General features: G+C 44.8%; 2 protein-coding genes across 2 annotated transcripts in view; one reads left to right on the top strand and one right to left on the bottom strand.

Moving 5' to 3' along the window:
* EXOSC3 (exosome component 3) overlaps positions 1-777 on the bottom strand; it is a 24,758-nt gene extending 23,981 nt beyond the window's left edge. The window contains exons 1-2 of the mRNA XM_085846577.1: positions 472-777; positions 1-88 (exon numbers count right to left, since the gene is read on the bottom strand). The exon at positions 1-88 is cut by the window's left edge and continues 62 nt beyond it. Of these exons, the coding sequence (XP_085702703.1) occupies positions 1-88; positions 472-678 (295 nt within the window). The 5' untranslated portion in view covers positions 679-777. The remainder of the gene's footprint in view (positions 89-471) is intronic.
* A 1,248-nt stretch (positions 778-2,025) lies between these two features.
* TOPORS (TOP1 binding arginine/serine rich protein, E3 ubiquitin ligase) lies at positions 2,026-11,897 on the top strand. Its single transcript, XM_085846576.1, has 2 exons — positions 2,026-2,105; positions 8,726-11,897. The coding sequence occupies exon 2, from the start codon at positions 8,729-8,731 to the stop codon at positions 11,288-11,290; it is 2,562 nt and encodes an 853-aa protein (XP_085702702.1). The 5' UTR covers positions 2,026-2,105; positions 8,726-8,728; the 3' UTR covers positions 11,291-11,897.
* Positions 11,898-15,073: the final 3,176 nt, after the last annotated feature.

Below are 15,073 nucleotides of genomic sequence, written 5' to 3'. Positions count from 1 at the left end.
GTTCACTACTTCCAATGTCCACTTTAAAAAGGTCGACAGACTTGGCAGCCACAATACCGATGACCATTTCACCCCTGACTGGTACATACTGGGAAGAAGACCAGAGAACAAAACCGGACAATTACATAATTTCCCTCCAAATGTACGACAAGCAGTTTAACTAGTTTAATATCACCTGCTCTTTGGAAAATAAGTGTGCGTGTGTATGTGTATGGGGGGGGGGGAGGGGTCCCTTTTATCTAGACTCCTCTCACGCTCCCAAGCTTCGTTTCTCTCTTATTATCCTTTTCTCACGTTTAATCATATATCAATTACGAACCACGTACGTAATAAATAAATGCCGACCACGCAGAATACAACTTTTAAATATGCTGACGTCAGTAAACCCGATGACGATGGAAGGATAGCCCTGAGCGCATACATATCGAGCGGATATTCTGCCGGTCACATCAATGCGAATGGAACACTCACCCGCTTTTGATGAGAGTCGATCCAGTACACATTTGGATCCCTCCGCCGCAAAACTCCCGCCTTGGTCGCCACAACGGTGCCTCCATCATCTCGCCGCAGCCCTGGCCCGAGCACCAACTCTTGCGCAGGTGTTAATGATGCTTCGCTATTGGGCAATTGCAGCGTTTCTCCAGGCATGAGGACCACAACGTTCGCCGTCTCTGCCATCCCCACGCACCATCCACGTGTTCTTCGTTCGAGTCTCACCCCCTACCCCCCCCCTCATGGGAGTCTTCAAGGGTCAAAATAATCGTTTGACGCTATGAGTTAATGATAAATAAAACTTAAGTGGAATTTTAACTATTCGTCGTCAAGGGGAGGCCGACAGATGATGATTGAAGAATATTTTTTTTTTTTTTAAATCATTAAAAAAAAAAAAAAAAAAAAAAAAAAAAAAAAAAACACCAATGACTAACTATACTGCCTTGGCGACTACATATTGCTCAAATAACCTATGGTTATGATGACATGAAGTAATCTAAAATGATATCGTTTATGGATATATTGAACAGAAAAAAAAACAATTTCAATCGCAATTCTCGTGTTATCCTTGACATTAACTTCAATGCAATAAACTGCTCCGGAGCGTCGTCAGGGCCGCAACAAAAGGGATGAACTCAGCAAAGCTTTCCAAAACGCGGGTGATACACCACATATGAAATGGAAACGTTGCATCAAAAATCTTGTGTTTGAGTTGCATTCGGGTTTATTAAAGTATTTTCTCGATAAAAGTTTCACTATATGCACCAACGATTTTTTTTTAATGGAATTCAAATAGTACACAAAACCATTCGAATTAATTGGCTCGATCACAATGTCGTCCGGTGGTGTGTTCAGTGACCAAGTTCCTTGTGGACCGCTCGACAATTCCTGAAGCAGTTGAGCAAGCACTTCATTAACCGTTGAAAAGGAACGGCTGGCTTGGCAAGCGATAGCTAGCTGCTTGGTAAGCGATAGCTAGCTGCTTGGTAAGCGATAGCTAGCTGCTTGGTAACTGAACACACCCCAGAGAACGGAATGAACGCAACTATAGTAATAACCTATAGCAAGAACAACAATAAAATAAGAACGGCGGAAACAACAACCAACGACAATCCTACGATTAATTTGCAATCGGTCACAGGTTTTGACACAAATTTTTAATTTTTTTTATTACAGACATTAGGAATGAAAAAGTTACATATATCGAACAAAGCTTCAAACGGAGCACCTCGCCGCCATTAGAGCATTTAAATTGCATCAGATGTGGCAATTAATGCAAATTGTTTCTCACAGCTTCATCGACGCCATTTGCAATTTTTTTCCCATTTCATAACCTCCCCCTGTTTATATTCCCGCGCGAGGGCAAGCGCAACTCTCTCGCGACAATAATCTGAGGCGATGGTCGGAAATTCGAAACGATTTATTTATATAAAAATATACTAAAATTATTTTTTTTTTTAATTTGATGTTCCATGTTGTGTTTGGATTTAAAAAATGTAATTCACAATGTACTTCGTGTTTTATCTTTTATAGCAAACAAAGAAAAAAAAAACAAGTTGCGGAAGTGGTTTTGTGCGGCCTGGTTGGGAGGCTTGTTCGGTTGGTTAGTCGAGGTAAGGCTGCAAACACGATATTTCCTCACTTTTACAGTCTCTTGATCGTCTCAAACTACCGGTAGCGGCCTTGTTCATCCCTACTCGCCGTGTCTCCTTTGGTAAAAGCTTTCGTAAGATTTGATTGATCTGGTACTGGTCGTTGTTATATTTTCAGGTACAGTACTTGATCGGCCATTCTCTATAACTAGTCGGATGGGTACAAAGGGGTCAGTTCAGTTGTGGGGAAATCTTTTTGTTGTTGTTGTTGTTGTTGATGTTGATAAATAAAGGGTATTCTGGGGGTGTGTCCCGTTACCAATCAACTTGCTGGCGCTTGCCAAGCTAGCCGTTCCTTATTAACTGTTTCGGTGAAGTGCTTAAGCCACTCAGCAAGCGCTCTACAAGCTGCTTGGTGATGGATGAAACACACTTTTGTAATTGTTGACGTTATGCACTCATTACATCAATGAAGAAGGGAACTTGTGTTTGCTTTTCTTTGTTTCATGTTTGTGTAAACCTCGATTAAATACTCGTTTAAACGTCACGTTGTGATTTTGAAATGCTGCAATTCGCCAGAGTCTTACTTCAAACACGTTGATCAAGCACAGAGAGGTAATGATCTCATGACACCCAGGAATTATCTTCCTTGCCTTAAAATCAAATCTAAGGAAATCCTGCCATTTTTACTTTTTTTTTTTTTTTTGTATTTTATTTTTGTATTTTACTCGGGATATACTTGCGGTGGTCTCAGCACCATGAGACCACCAGCACCAACGCATTTCTGCTATGTATTTGTGTGCTATAAATAAATAAACTTTTTACCACATTCCACATGTCAGATTATGCCATTGGTGTTGAGGGAGTGCACTTGCATTGCATTGCATTGAGTTGAGTCTGGGTTCGATTTCTGACATGATTATAAGTTGTTAGGCCAGTGTTCTCCAAGAAAGAGCATTGTGTTAATCTGCCAGCCCTCTCATGGATGTTAAGTTGGTGACCTCTTTACCATTAACTAGTATTGGCCCAGGAAGGACTTTAACCTTTTGAACCCTAGCGGCCATTTTATCAGCCGCTATTCAAACCTCCATATACTTGAGCGGCCGAATATTTCTCCAGGGAACCCAGGGTGGGGGAGCCGAAAGTCCAAGGAGCTCAGGGTTCATTGGGTTGAACATCTACTTCCACAACTACTACACTACTACTAATCCGCATGCCCAGCTAAGGGGAGTAGCGAAACCCCTTGGAAGTTTACCCTTTTGCACTTCGTTACCTTGGGACAAGGGGAACGTGACAGGGTAGGAATTTTGGGATTTTTTTTTTTGCTTATGGTGCCAGCGATAGCTCGCCGACTGTTTAATGTCCGTCCAAGGGACAGCACACCCAATGATGAATCACCTTGCCTGTGAAACATTGGGATGACAGTTTATAGCTGGGTCAGGATTGAAACCCAGGCTAGACAGAGGTGAGTGTGCGTACCTCTCAGGCATCCTACCAGTCCACTTTAAAGATATGGTGTCTATGAATGTCGAGTAGGACCCTGGCCTAATTAAAAATTACTGACCTGACATGCATCATTATCAAAGTTACGACTCAGTAATAATGCAACCAGCAGGCCCATTTTATAATTTGATCCAGCTTTATAATGTAATTGCTAATGACGACATTCCATTATCTTAATTTAAATATATTTTTATTAATATTTTGTCCTGTTGTAAAGATAATATTTACCTCCATTACCAAAGGTGAAGGAGGTTATGTTTTCACCCCTTTCTGTCTGTCTGTGTTCAGGATATCTCAAAAAGTTGTAGATGGATCCGGATGAAATTTTGTGGAGAGGTTGGGTGTGTGACAAGGATGAACTGATTACATTTTGGTGAAAATCTGGATCTGGATCTGGCTACTGGAATTTTTTCAGTGATTGTTCACCTTTGAGAGATTGGGACAAAAATGATACATAGCACGATATCTCAAAAAGTTGGTGGACATGTTGGGTGTATGGCAAGGAAGAATCGATTCAATTTTGGTGAAGATCGAAATCCAGATCTGGATACGAGAATTATTTAATTTTTAAAGTGATTCTTTACCATTGACAGATCAGGCCGAAAATGATATAGTACTGTATCGCATGATATTTCAAAACTGTAATGGGCCCGATATGTTCTTGTAGATCAGGCATTACATGGCGGAGGTATGCACTCTACCGAGCGGAAATAACAGTGAGCAGGGTCAAAAACAAAACAAAAGATTCATTGTGATGAATATAGAGGGCTCTAAAACAACATTTTTGTGATTAAATAAGTGGCATGGTTTAAAATATCCATATCCATTCTTTAGTTGCTCTTGTAAAAAGTTTAGACATCGATTCATTGAGGGTGTGGATTGCAGTCAGGTTAAAAGCTGTCGTGCGAGCGATTAGAATTGGTCTTGATGAAAGAATTACATTTACCCGAGTGAAGAAGTTCAAAAATGTCATGCGCTAGGTGGAACTCATCTCGGCTGGTAACTTTCGCTCTTTTCACTATTCGGCTGGAGTACAGGCTCTCGATGGAAGGCAGATCGCAGCCAAAAATTTTACGAATAGTCCTTCCTAACCTTGGTCATCTCACCACTTGTGAGTTATCACTCTATCAGATGATGCTACACAATTATGAGTAAACAATGAAAATAAAATTGGGGCTAAAACACAGCCCTGAAGTGCTCCAGTGTTCAGGGTGATCATCTAAGAAATTTCCAAACCAATTTTGACAACCTGTGGTCTGTCCAGAAGAAATCCAAAATTTAGTTAAAATCTATCAAGACTAAGTGTATTGAGTTTATAATAAAGTTTGTGAGGTAAAATGGTCTTGAAAGCAGAACTAAAATTTAAGACGAGCAAAGTCAATGGTGCGCCATTGCAAATCCGCATGCTTCCCACCAAAAGCAAAGTTCAAAGATGACAAAGTTGCAATATTAAATTTTGACCCAATCTAATGACCTATTTTGACCCAATGCAGTAATGAATGACCTAATATTAAATGGTGAGTTGAAATTTTATGAACCAGTGATGGGATTTTTTTTTTCACAAAACTTTGGATAAGTATATTGTTGCAGGCCGGGGGTCGGGTGAGAAGACCACTAGATGGGGGAAGCTATCTCGGCTCCCACCAGACTCCCCGGAATTGTAGGCCGTCGCACCCGGATAATAACGTGACGCGGCGGGTCGCTTAACCGACCGTGTACACCAATAACTCAACCGCGTGACCTAGGGTCCTCCTGTCTATGGGTTAATCGGGTTACATAGTTAATCACGTGGTTTAATTCCTGGGGAACACGCCCTCGGTAAGCCTAGTCCGAACCGGATCACTCTACCGGATCGGATCACTTTACCTGATCGGATGCAGCCGAGCGACACTGCCAAGGACGTACCGGCTAAAAGGAACGGGTTGTTGAGAATAAAGTCCCGGCTAAACTGGGATTCGGACCATGCTGGATCAATGGAAGAAAAGACAAAAACGAGCGGGGAACATTCCAAATAATTTATTAACAATGGGCGAGGAATGGTATGTGGCACGTTCAAGGTTTATTGGGGTGTGTTGTGCAGATATGGGGGAGAGAGGTGTGGTGCAGCAAATAAACAAGCAACTTACAAAAGCGGACACAGAGCAGACTTAACGTGAAAATAATAACAATAATAATGACAACAATAACGATCTTCTGCAGTCTTACTTCAGCAGACAGGCGCCAGGACACACACACACGCACACACACAGACACAGAAAACCCGATGAAGAGGGAGTATTGGAACAACAAGGAAGAGGAGTTGAGGCTGCGATCTCGGTACCTTTGTTCTTTGGTTGTACGACGCGCCACCCATACATTTTGGGGGGTGGGGGGGATGCTCCGTGGTGCGGTACCCGACAGCTGTCGTGTCGTCTCTGGCTTCAGCAGCGCGTGAGGAGACCGTGTTCGTGAAGGAGGGGCTTGAGTGGAGAAGGGGCGGAGATCCAGGCAGCATGAGGCGGGTCGTGCAGAGAGACGAGGGTGAGGCCAGAGCGAAAAAGAAAGAGAAAGGTGGAGGGACCACTCCAACCTTTGCAGGATTTTCAGCGTGGGGGGAGGGGCCACCCCAAAGCGAAACGTCATCACCTGAATTGGGCGCTCTGATTGGCCCCGACCCCTCACTTGGCCTGCTAACTTTGGCCGGAAACCGCCTCACTTAGTTTCCGGCAAGGTCATTTCAGACAGCTCCGACCCCACGACATGACACGAATCGCCCACACCGAAATTGGCACGCGAATCCTCCCGGAAAAACCCCTGGCCCATGCCCCGGCAATCGCCGTGGGTCCTGCATGCCCGCTCGGGCGTCCGACCAGCGCCGATCAATGTGCCCGCTCTGCGCGCGCCAACGCGGCCAGCACTGTACAACACTCCCTGGCTCGATTGTAGCTTCGCTGGCCGTAGAGACGAGAAGACGTTCACCATCTGTGGGGATTCTGCTGCTGCCAGCGAGAGCCGAAGGTACATCGATATGGATAAATCCATGCATGTTTCGCGAGCGGCATACGTGTCTGCCTTCGAGCACATTCTATACAGTGCGCGGGGTTCGGCCATTACGCACGTGGCCAGCGCTCACATTCGCACGACTCTGCTAGCGTGTGCGTGGGGCGAACACCGATATTTGGTTGAAAAGGAACGCACCGCTTTTACCTCGCACACCCGCATCCCACCCAACGTGACGTGGCGTTGCCTTTATCGGCCTCCGTACGCGTTTCGTGCAGTGTGGGTGTCGTGCTGGCTGTTTCCTGTGTTGTGAAAAACACCATTCGTGCAGCCTCTTAAGAGGTATTCATTCGTCTGCCTTTTTAATGCAACCAGCAATCTACCCCAGATCATCGGAAGCTCGAGTCGATAATCCCGCACTGCTAAGTGCACTGTATGACTCACGGCACACGTTGAGTTTAGGGCTCTCTTGGGAACGAGGGTTCTGCGCCGTTAATGCCCGCGTGTTATCGTTTCCTTGCAGCGGTGCCGCTCGCGCTGGCCTCCATGAGGGCCCACCTCACAGCGAAGGTGCACGTGGCTCGGATTTACCTCAGGAATAATCAGACAAATAGAAGAGTTGGGACGAAATGAAGAAAAAATGATGTAAGCAAACCTAGCTACGAGATCATCGCAATGCACTCCCTTCTTGTCCCGCTAGACAAATGGATAGGGACTATCTGCACGTATAATAATGGAATAACTGTCTTGGGACCACTATCTGTTGGATGCATGCGGTTCCAAGAACTGCAACAATATATTATGATGCAAAGATGAACTGATTAGATTTTGGCATCAAGAAGTCAATGGTCAGAGGTCATGTCAGGTAAAAATGTGATACTTGAGAACTGCCAAAGTAATTTAATTCAAACTTTGTGCAAGTATGTGTAATGATGTAATAATGTGGGCGGAGACTTATTGGTCGACATTGCGACATCGGAGAGTACCATTCTGGTTTGGTATTTGACATTATGACCCCGCCCCAGGAGGCAGAGCCAAGAATGATACTGCTCTTGCACATTCGTGCCATGTGGTGATCATGAATACGAAATTTGGTGAATTTCTGCCCAACCATTTAGTAGGAGATTGTGTGATGGACGGACAGACAGATGGAGCCGATTACAATAACCCCCATTTTCTTTCAAAAAGCGTGGATATAGCATAAGTAAGCATACGTTTATCTCAATGATTTAGCACGTGATAGAGTGTGAGTAAAACGGCATCATCAACTGAATGATTACAGCAATAGGCAAACTAATGAGGGTCAAGTGAAGCAAGAAGACCATATTTCAGGAACAGTAACACTTGACCTTCGAAAGACTTCATAATGATGGATGCGAGTGTGACTGGTCTGTAATAATTTAGGCAACTCATTGGGGAAACGCTTTGGCACAGGGATAACAAAAAGGTAACTCAGTACAGTGCCCATAATGCCACGAGTGGATACCTCTGCCACGTAATGCCTGATCCACGAGAACATATCTGGCCCAATACATTTTTTAAATTTTGTGCTATATATCTTTTTTGAGCCCTATCTCTCAATGGTAAAGAATCACTTAAAAAAAATTATAGGAGTCGGATCTGGATCTTCACCAAAATCTAATCAGTTTGTCCTTGTCACACACTGAAGCTGTCCACAAAATTTAAATGTGGATCCGTCCACAACTTTTTGAGATATCCTGTACACAAACAAACAGACAAACAAACAGACAGAATGGGGTGAAAACATAACCTCCTCCACCATCGGTGGCAGAGGTAATTATGGGTTGTTTTTGTTTTTCAAAACACAGGGAATTTTATAAAGCTGAAGTGACCAGTTGAAAACCAAGCAGGATTTCAGCTACATCTTTTATTCAACTAAAGCTATACAAATTCAACCACCTTCTAATTGGAACATAACTATATTTGACTCCTGCTCAATCATCACCCTCTTTTATACGACAGCATTTGAATTGTAGATCGTTCAAATTGCAATTTATTTTTTGGGGGGAGTTGAGTTGATATTTTTGAAATGATTATGTGTTTTGGCATCAGTCATCCATTGATTGGTTTTCTTTCCTTATGCATTTTTTAAAAAACATTGTACTTTTACTCTTTTTGTCACGCATTTCTTTGCACAGGTCATGGACATGTCAGGCTCGGAAGGAACAATGGAGTCACCGTCCGAGAAGACGTCTTGCGGTTCCTTTCGCCTTCCATCAGACGCCTCTCCAGACTCAAAGTGCCCCATCTGCTTAGACCGGATTCAAAACCGTGCACTCACCAACACTTGTTTCCACTCCTTCTGCTTCCTTTGCATACTAGAGTGGGCTAAGAGCAAAGCAGAGTGCCCACTTTGCAAACAAACCTTTGACCGCATCATCCATAGTGTGAAAAGCGATACAAATTACAAGGAATATGTACTCACACTCGGGGATGACTCTTCATTGTCGAGCCCTGAAGGGCGCCGCTTTCGTTATCGGTCAACGATGACTCGTGAGCGGTGGAGGCATTGGAGATGGCAGTACGAGTCTGGAGGTTTTGATGGTGGTGTGCTCTTTGAAGGTGCTTCACGGCAGCGATCTTTGCACAATGATGTGGAAATTGAGCAGATGACACAGCAGCTACGCGAGAGGCGACGTGCTCGTCTTAAGAAACGTAACCTCCAACAGCTACAGGAGCAGGAGATGATTGCTTTTCGCCGTGCACTCTATCGGAAGGGCCTGCGGGTTAAACGAGTGGAAGATGGTGGTCGGTACAGGGAAGTATCTGCAGAATTTTTTCGGCAAAACCCAGCATGCCTTCATCGCATTGTGCCCTGGCTAAAACGGGAATTGACCGTTCTGTTTGGAGAGCACACGTGTGTTATTAACATTGTGAAGCACCTCATAATGAGTACCATCAGTTTGAATGACTTGGATAGCGAGACTTTCCGTCAGGACCTGAAACCGTTTATTGTGCATCGAACAGATCACTTTTTGCACGAACTTATAAGCTTTGCTCGGTCACCATTTAACGTAGATGCTTATGACGAGCGTGCGTGCTACACTGATTCAAATTCCCACAATAGTGGCTACGTTGATAGTGTCATTAGCAGCAGCACCGATGATTCTGTCATCCCACTTTCTCCAGATTTTGAGTCTGGTTTGAAACGAGACCTGCTCCCTGGTGAACTTTCTCCCTCTCTGTCTGGCTGGGATGATGTAACACCAGGTCCATCATATGTTAGCCCATCTTGTCCTCGGGATCTTTCCATCTCACAGGTTAGCTCAATCAGCTTAAGTCTCCCTACTTCTCCAAAGGACAAAGCTGAATTGAGCTTGTCTGAAAACCAACAAAGTACTCTATTGTGTAAAGTTGAAACTGACTCGAAAGCAGATGAGGATGACATGGAGGAATGCGTCATTGTCGGTTATGTAAAACCGCGCTGTGAGCGGACACCTGAACTTGTCACTGTGTCTTCGGATTCTGAATCGGAGCAGCCAGGTCCTTCATTTGCCACATGCAGTACAAAGGCAGAAATTTTGACGCTGTCAGCATCCCCGAGGACTGTTAGTGTCTCCACGGATTGTGTTCCAGATAATAATGCTGATTCTGAAGAGACAGATTGGACGTCACAGCGTTCTTGTGACTCAAATTTTCTCTGTGCAGATGGTGATGCGGAAGATACTCTTGAAGGAAGTGAACAAGCTGTGGGTTCCGAAATGGGTGGTTCATTAAAGCTTAGTGTTGCATGCCGTGAAGCGCTCAACGACACAAAGCTATCTCGCAGGAGCTGCAGCAGAGAGTTGAGCGTTAGGTCATCCTGGTGTGCCAGCAGCAGCTATCAAAGAAATTCAAGGCTTTCTTCACGTAGCAGCAGTAATGAGAGAAGTAATGTCAAGGAGGATGGCAGGGTATATGAAAATGATTCACTTCAAAAGACTGGTTTTGAGCAAGAAACTGTGAGCAACATAAAGTTTGAAGCTGGCTCTGACTGTGAAAAGAATATAATCTATGATGACAAGGCCAGAGGGAGAGAAGACAAATTCAGACACTCTGAGGAATCATTCCGACGACGACATTGGGGAAGAGACTCGTACAGAAATCACGATCATGACAGATACTATGACAGAAACCGGAAGGTAGATTCTGAACGATACTGCTATTGGGATAAAGACAGGGCGGTAAACCACAGTTGGAGATCATACAGCTGGGAGTCTAAGGACCAAAACTCGAGGAGGCGAAGTTACGATAAATTCCATGGGAGGCGTTCATCTGAGAGCAGCTACTATCGACGTGGGAGGTCCCAAAGTTGGGAAAGGAGCAAACGGTCTTACAGCAGTGATGGGCGATCGCGGGAACGAGAAAGAGGTCGCCATTGCTCAGTCAATTTGACAGAAACATCAAGCGACAAGCCACGTGGAAAGCGGAAATGCAAAACTCGTCACATGGAGCAAACTACTCGACATGAGAAGGATGGAGAGCATTCAAAAAGCTTGCATTCCAAATCTTATCAATCACCTGAGAGGTACCGTGATGGATACAGGAATCGGTCACGCTCTCTAAGCCGGGACTCAAAGCGTCATCATCACCGGCACCACCATAGTGATGGGAAGCGTGGGAAAAGTTCCAGTGTGGAAATAGTGTTTGAAGGAAAGCTGACCATTGAGACGGAGTGCTACCGTAAGAGCAAGAAGAAGAAAAAGCATAAACGTAGTCATTGATATGCAGTGGTTGTGTACTTCATTAAATTCCAGGAAAGGCTGAGATGTTTCAGCATGGACTTTTGTTGTCGAAAAATTGGCTTAACCCTCCCATACATTGTCAGTCAGTTTTACAAGTGTTTCACCTGGAACGTCATGAAGGTACAGTTTTTAATAAACTATTAACACATTAAACTCGTACATACACAGAGAAATTTCACCAGTTTTGTTTTATGTTAGAATATGTTCAATATGACCACCATTACGATTAAGCATACAGCATATCCGTATGCACCTGTCCATAATTTCCCAGAGGGTCTCAGCTTATCCGGTGCGTGCAATCCCCAATTGCTGTTTTCAGATCGGCTCTAGTCTTGGGGGGCCTTATTGTAAGTTGCGCATCAGAAAACGTTTTTCTGATTTCGTTCCACGCTTGCCAGCGGCCAAGAGAGGTCTTTGTTTCATGCGTACAATCATGGAAACGGCTGTTATTCTTAATGTCTGCTTCACATCAATTTTGTATCAAAATATGTTTACGTCCTTCCATGGAATTCTCCAGTTTGTTGTTTTTGATACATCCACCCTTATGAATAAATTATGCAACAATCTCTTTCGGAGATTGCCAATACCATCTGGGGAACATCTTGCGGTTTCATCGGCGTACACAACAGGATGGCTATTATATTTTGGTTAGTCCACACATATTGTCAGTGTTTCCGAAATTGCAAAACAAACTGATTGATGGACTTTGAGTTTTATGGTCCATGGTTGGGGTATTTATCTTCTTAAAATCCTCTGTATCATCGCTACCGATTTTTGTATCGATGAAGCAATTCAACGAGTTTGGTTCTCTGCTTTACAGTCAGCCAGTAGTCCACAATGTTTTCAATCTAAATGCACCACCAGAGTGGCTGACTCCGCACCGTGTGCGAGCGTGGCTCGTTAAACGGGAAGCGTGGCTCATTGGTACCTGAAAGATGATGAGCTACACCCGGGTAGGGTGAAGCCAGGGGAACCCTGGTGGAGACCCGCAGCGGTTCTGACATGCAAATCGAGCGTACAACCCGGACATAGGGCCGAAAGACCAATCAAACCATCTCGTAGCTGGTTCCCTCTGAAGTTTCCCTCAGGCTAGCTGGAGCTCTCGCTGCGCAGCTTTATCCGGTGAAGCCACTGATGAGAGGCATTGAGGCCGAAACGGCTACAACCTATTCTCAAACTTTGAATGGGGTTTTGTGGGGTAACCCAAAAGTGCCTGTTTGTCATTCTTATTCTTTTCAGATGGCCTAACTCAAAATTGGTTTAAACAGCAATCGACTATATTTTATATTGGGAAGGTGCAAACTGATCGAAATTTTAACAAGTACAGGTACATTCAAAATATCCTGCCCCCTTGCCAAATAAATATCCAATCCTCCAGCGCTTGGCAATACTCCCGAGCAGCACGTGGAGACGGAATTGGGTGGGAGCAGTGCTTCTGAGGTGAATGTGTACAAATGATACTTACTCGCTGTGCAGCACATGGAGACGGAAATGCGAGGGAGCGGTGTTCAATAATAATTGATTAATTGCATAATAATTAAAATAAATAAATAATAATCATAAAATAATGAATTTCTTAATTGGCTAATAACATACCAAAACCACCACTACTTCATCATAATTTGTAACTTTTTGAAAATTAAGTAATTCATCGAAAAATGAATAATTAATCGATTAATTGATAAATCAATAAATCAAAAATACCCTTTATAGCCAAATCACGTGTTCACTGTTGTGTTCAAATATCATTTTCCTCGATCAAAATTTGTTATTGCCCAGATGAGAAGAAAAAGCCACAATTTCAACCTGGTCTCGAAAGCCAGTCGCAGACTGGGAATTCTGTCGTACAAAATCCTTCCTCGGCCCACCTCAGCTCCTGACCACATACAATGCTTTCGTCCGCAGCCTGATGGAGTACTGCTCTCCCCTCTGGGCTGGTGCTCCTGCCTCTCATCTTTCTCAGCTTCATGCTGTGGAAACCAAGGCATTTAGGATCATTGGTATCTCCCGTGATGAGGCTGTCTTTGGGCCTCTCACTCTCTCACCGCAGGCAGGTCGGTGGTCTTTCTGTCTTATACCGTCTCCTCTCCGGTCTCGCCCCTCCCCTTGCGATATACAAATTCCCTCCCCTTGCTTGGTATATATCCCCTCCCCTTGCCCCCCCCTCCATATTTCCGCAGAGCACTCAAGGTCCGCCAGCAACCCCCTTCCTGAAAGTCCCTGTAATGTCCATCTTGTATACCCCATGTTCCTTGACCCATCCCTCTCCCACAAATCTAATGTCTCTGTTCCCCACTGTTTTGTCCTTCCTGCCCCTTTTGTCTCATGCCCCCCTTGCTGTGCGTTGTGTTAGCTATCCTTGGAGCCTCAATAATGTACACACAAAAAAAGGAATAAATTGATCAAAATAAGTAATTAATCAATTAATTGATGAATCAAAAAATAAGTACCCACGCGGCAAAGCTTCCAGGGAATTCACACCCTCGGCAGGCCTCGAGCGGCACGAGCCGTTACCGTGCTCGAACTGTGTGTAACCCGAGCGGATGGTTACCGAGGCCTGTCGGTCCAAATGAACAATCATAGCAACAACGGCCTTCCTAATCCCCAATACGCACCGTGGCAAACCAATGGCAGAAATGCCAAAGAATGAGCTGGTACATTCAACAAGAGGGGAATTTATTTACAACAATAATCAGGGAGGGGAACACAGAGCAGAGTTATCACGAATAAAGAAAGGTATCAAATGTACAAGCAATTCCTTAAACAATTCTACTTCGAGACAGGACCCACGGACACACACATGCACACACAAATACCCCAGAAAGAGATGGACCTCAAGGTCTTTATTGCCCCTTCAGCTCAGAGGGAAGACGAGCTGAGGGAAGAGAACGTGCTGGCTACCTGGCCGCGTTAGCGCGGCTGGACAACCGCACCTTCCCGGAGTACCAGTCGCTAAAAGAACGGACCAGGGCAGCCGAACCCAGAGGAGGTGAGACGAGGTGATCTCCCGTGATGAGATGGTCAACCGCTTGTTGTAATGCGCCAGACGAGACGCCTCGGATGCGCGGGATGCAGTCAGCCGCAGACCCAGACAGAAGCGCGCTCGAGCCGACGGGACGAATTCATCAATCCTTTTTCCGTCTCTTTTTTGGGGCGCAGTCCGCTCTCCCGTCATCTGCTCTCATTGGGTGGACGGCGGCTCCGCCTTCTGGAAAAGGACCGTCCCGGCTCTGGTCCGCGCGTCACCCATTGGGCGGAAAATGACGCATACCCTTATTTGGCGCACAGCCAGAACAAAGTGCTCCATGCCCATATTTAGGCCAAGCCAGAGCGAAACGCTTCGTGACCATATTTGGTGCGAAATCCACACCGCCTGGGGCATGGAATTCCGCACACTCCTGCATTCCGGCGAGCGCGCGAAGAGTTCGGACAATGCCGCGAGCAGAGGGTTGTTGTTGGTGATGTAAAAATCCTAACTATGAAATAATTCACAGTGCACATACAATTAATCACCCATTAAACATAGGACGGGACCCTACCTAGAAACACATACTTACCGATATAACTGATCTATAAGGACTCTGGCTGTTGTGTGTGATGGGTTCCAGATTCATAACACCACCCCCTCCCCTTTTTACAGACTCGTCCTGAGTCGTTGAATTTTCGTGTGACCAGCATCTGTAAGTTTTCCCCCAGTACGATTTACCTGTGGATCTATGAGTGTGACTTTTTTATACGTGTCCCAAAAATAAATAACCTAGT

This window comes from Eptatretus burgeri, chromosome 11 (genome assembly GCF_056783735.1).
Source record: "Eptatretus burgeri isolate ZD-2024b chromosome 11, Ebu_testis_v1, whole genome shotgun sequence".
Classification (NCBI taxonomy): domain Eukaryota; kingdom Metazoa; phylum Chordata; class Myxini; order Myxiniformes; family Myxinidae; genus Eptatretus; species Eptatretus burgeri.
The sequence above is the reverse complement of the archived record's forward strand: the minus strand, read 5'-3'. Positions and strand labels throughout refer to the sequence as shown.

Coding starts and splice junctions, on each gene's coding strand:
- TOPORS (XM_085846576.1), top strand. CDS start 8,729: ATGGACATGTCAGGCTCGGAAGGAACAATGGAGTCACCGTCCGAGAAG.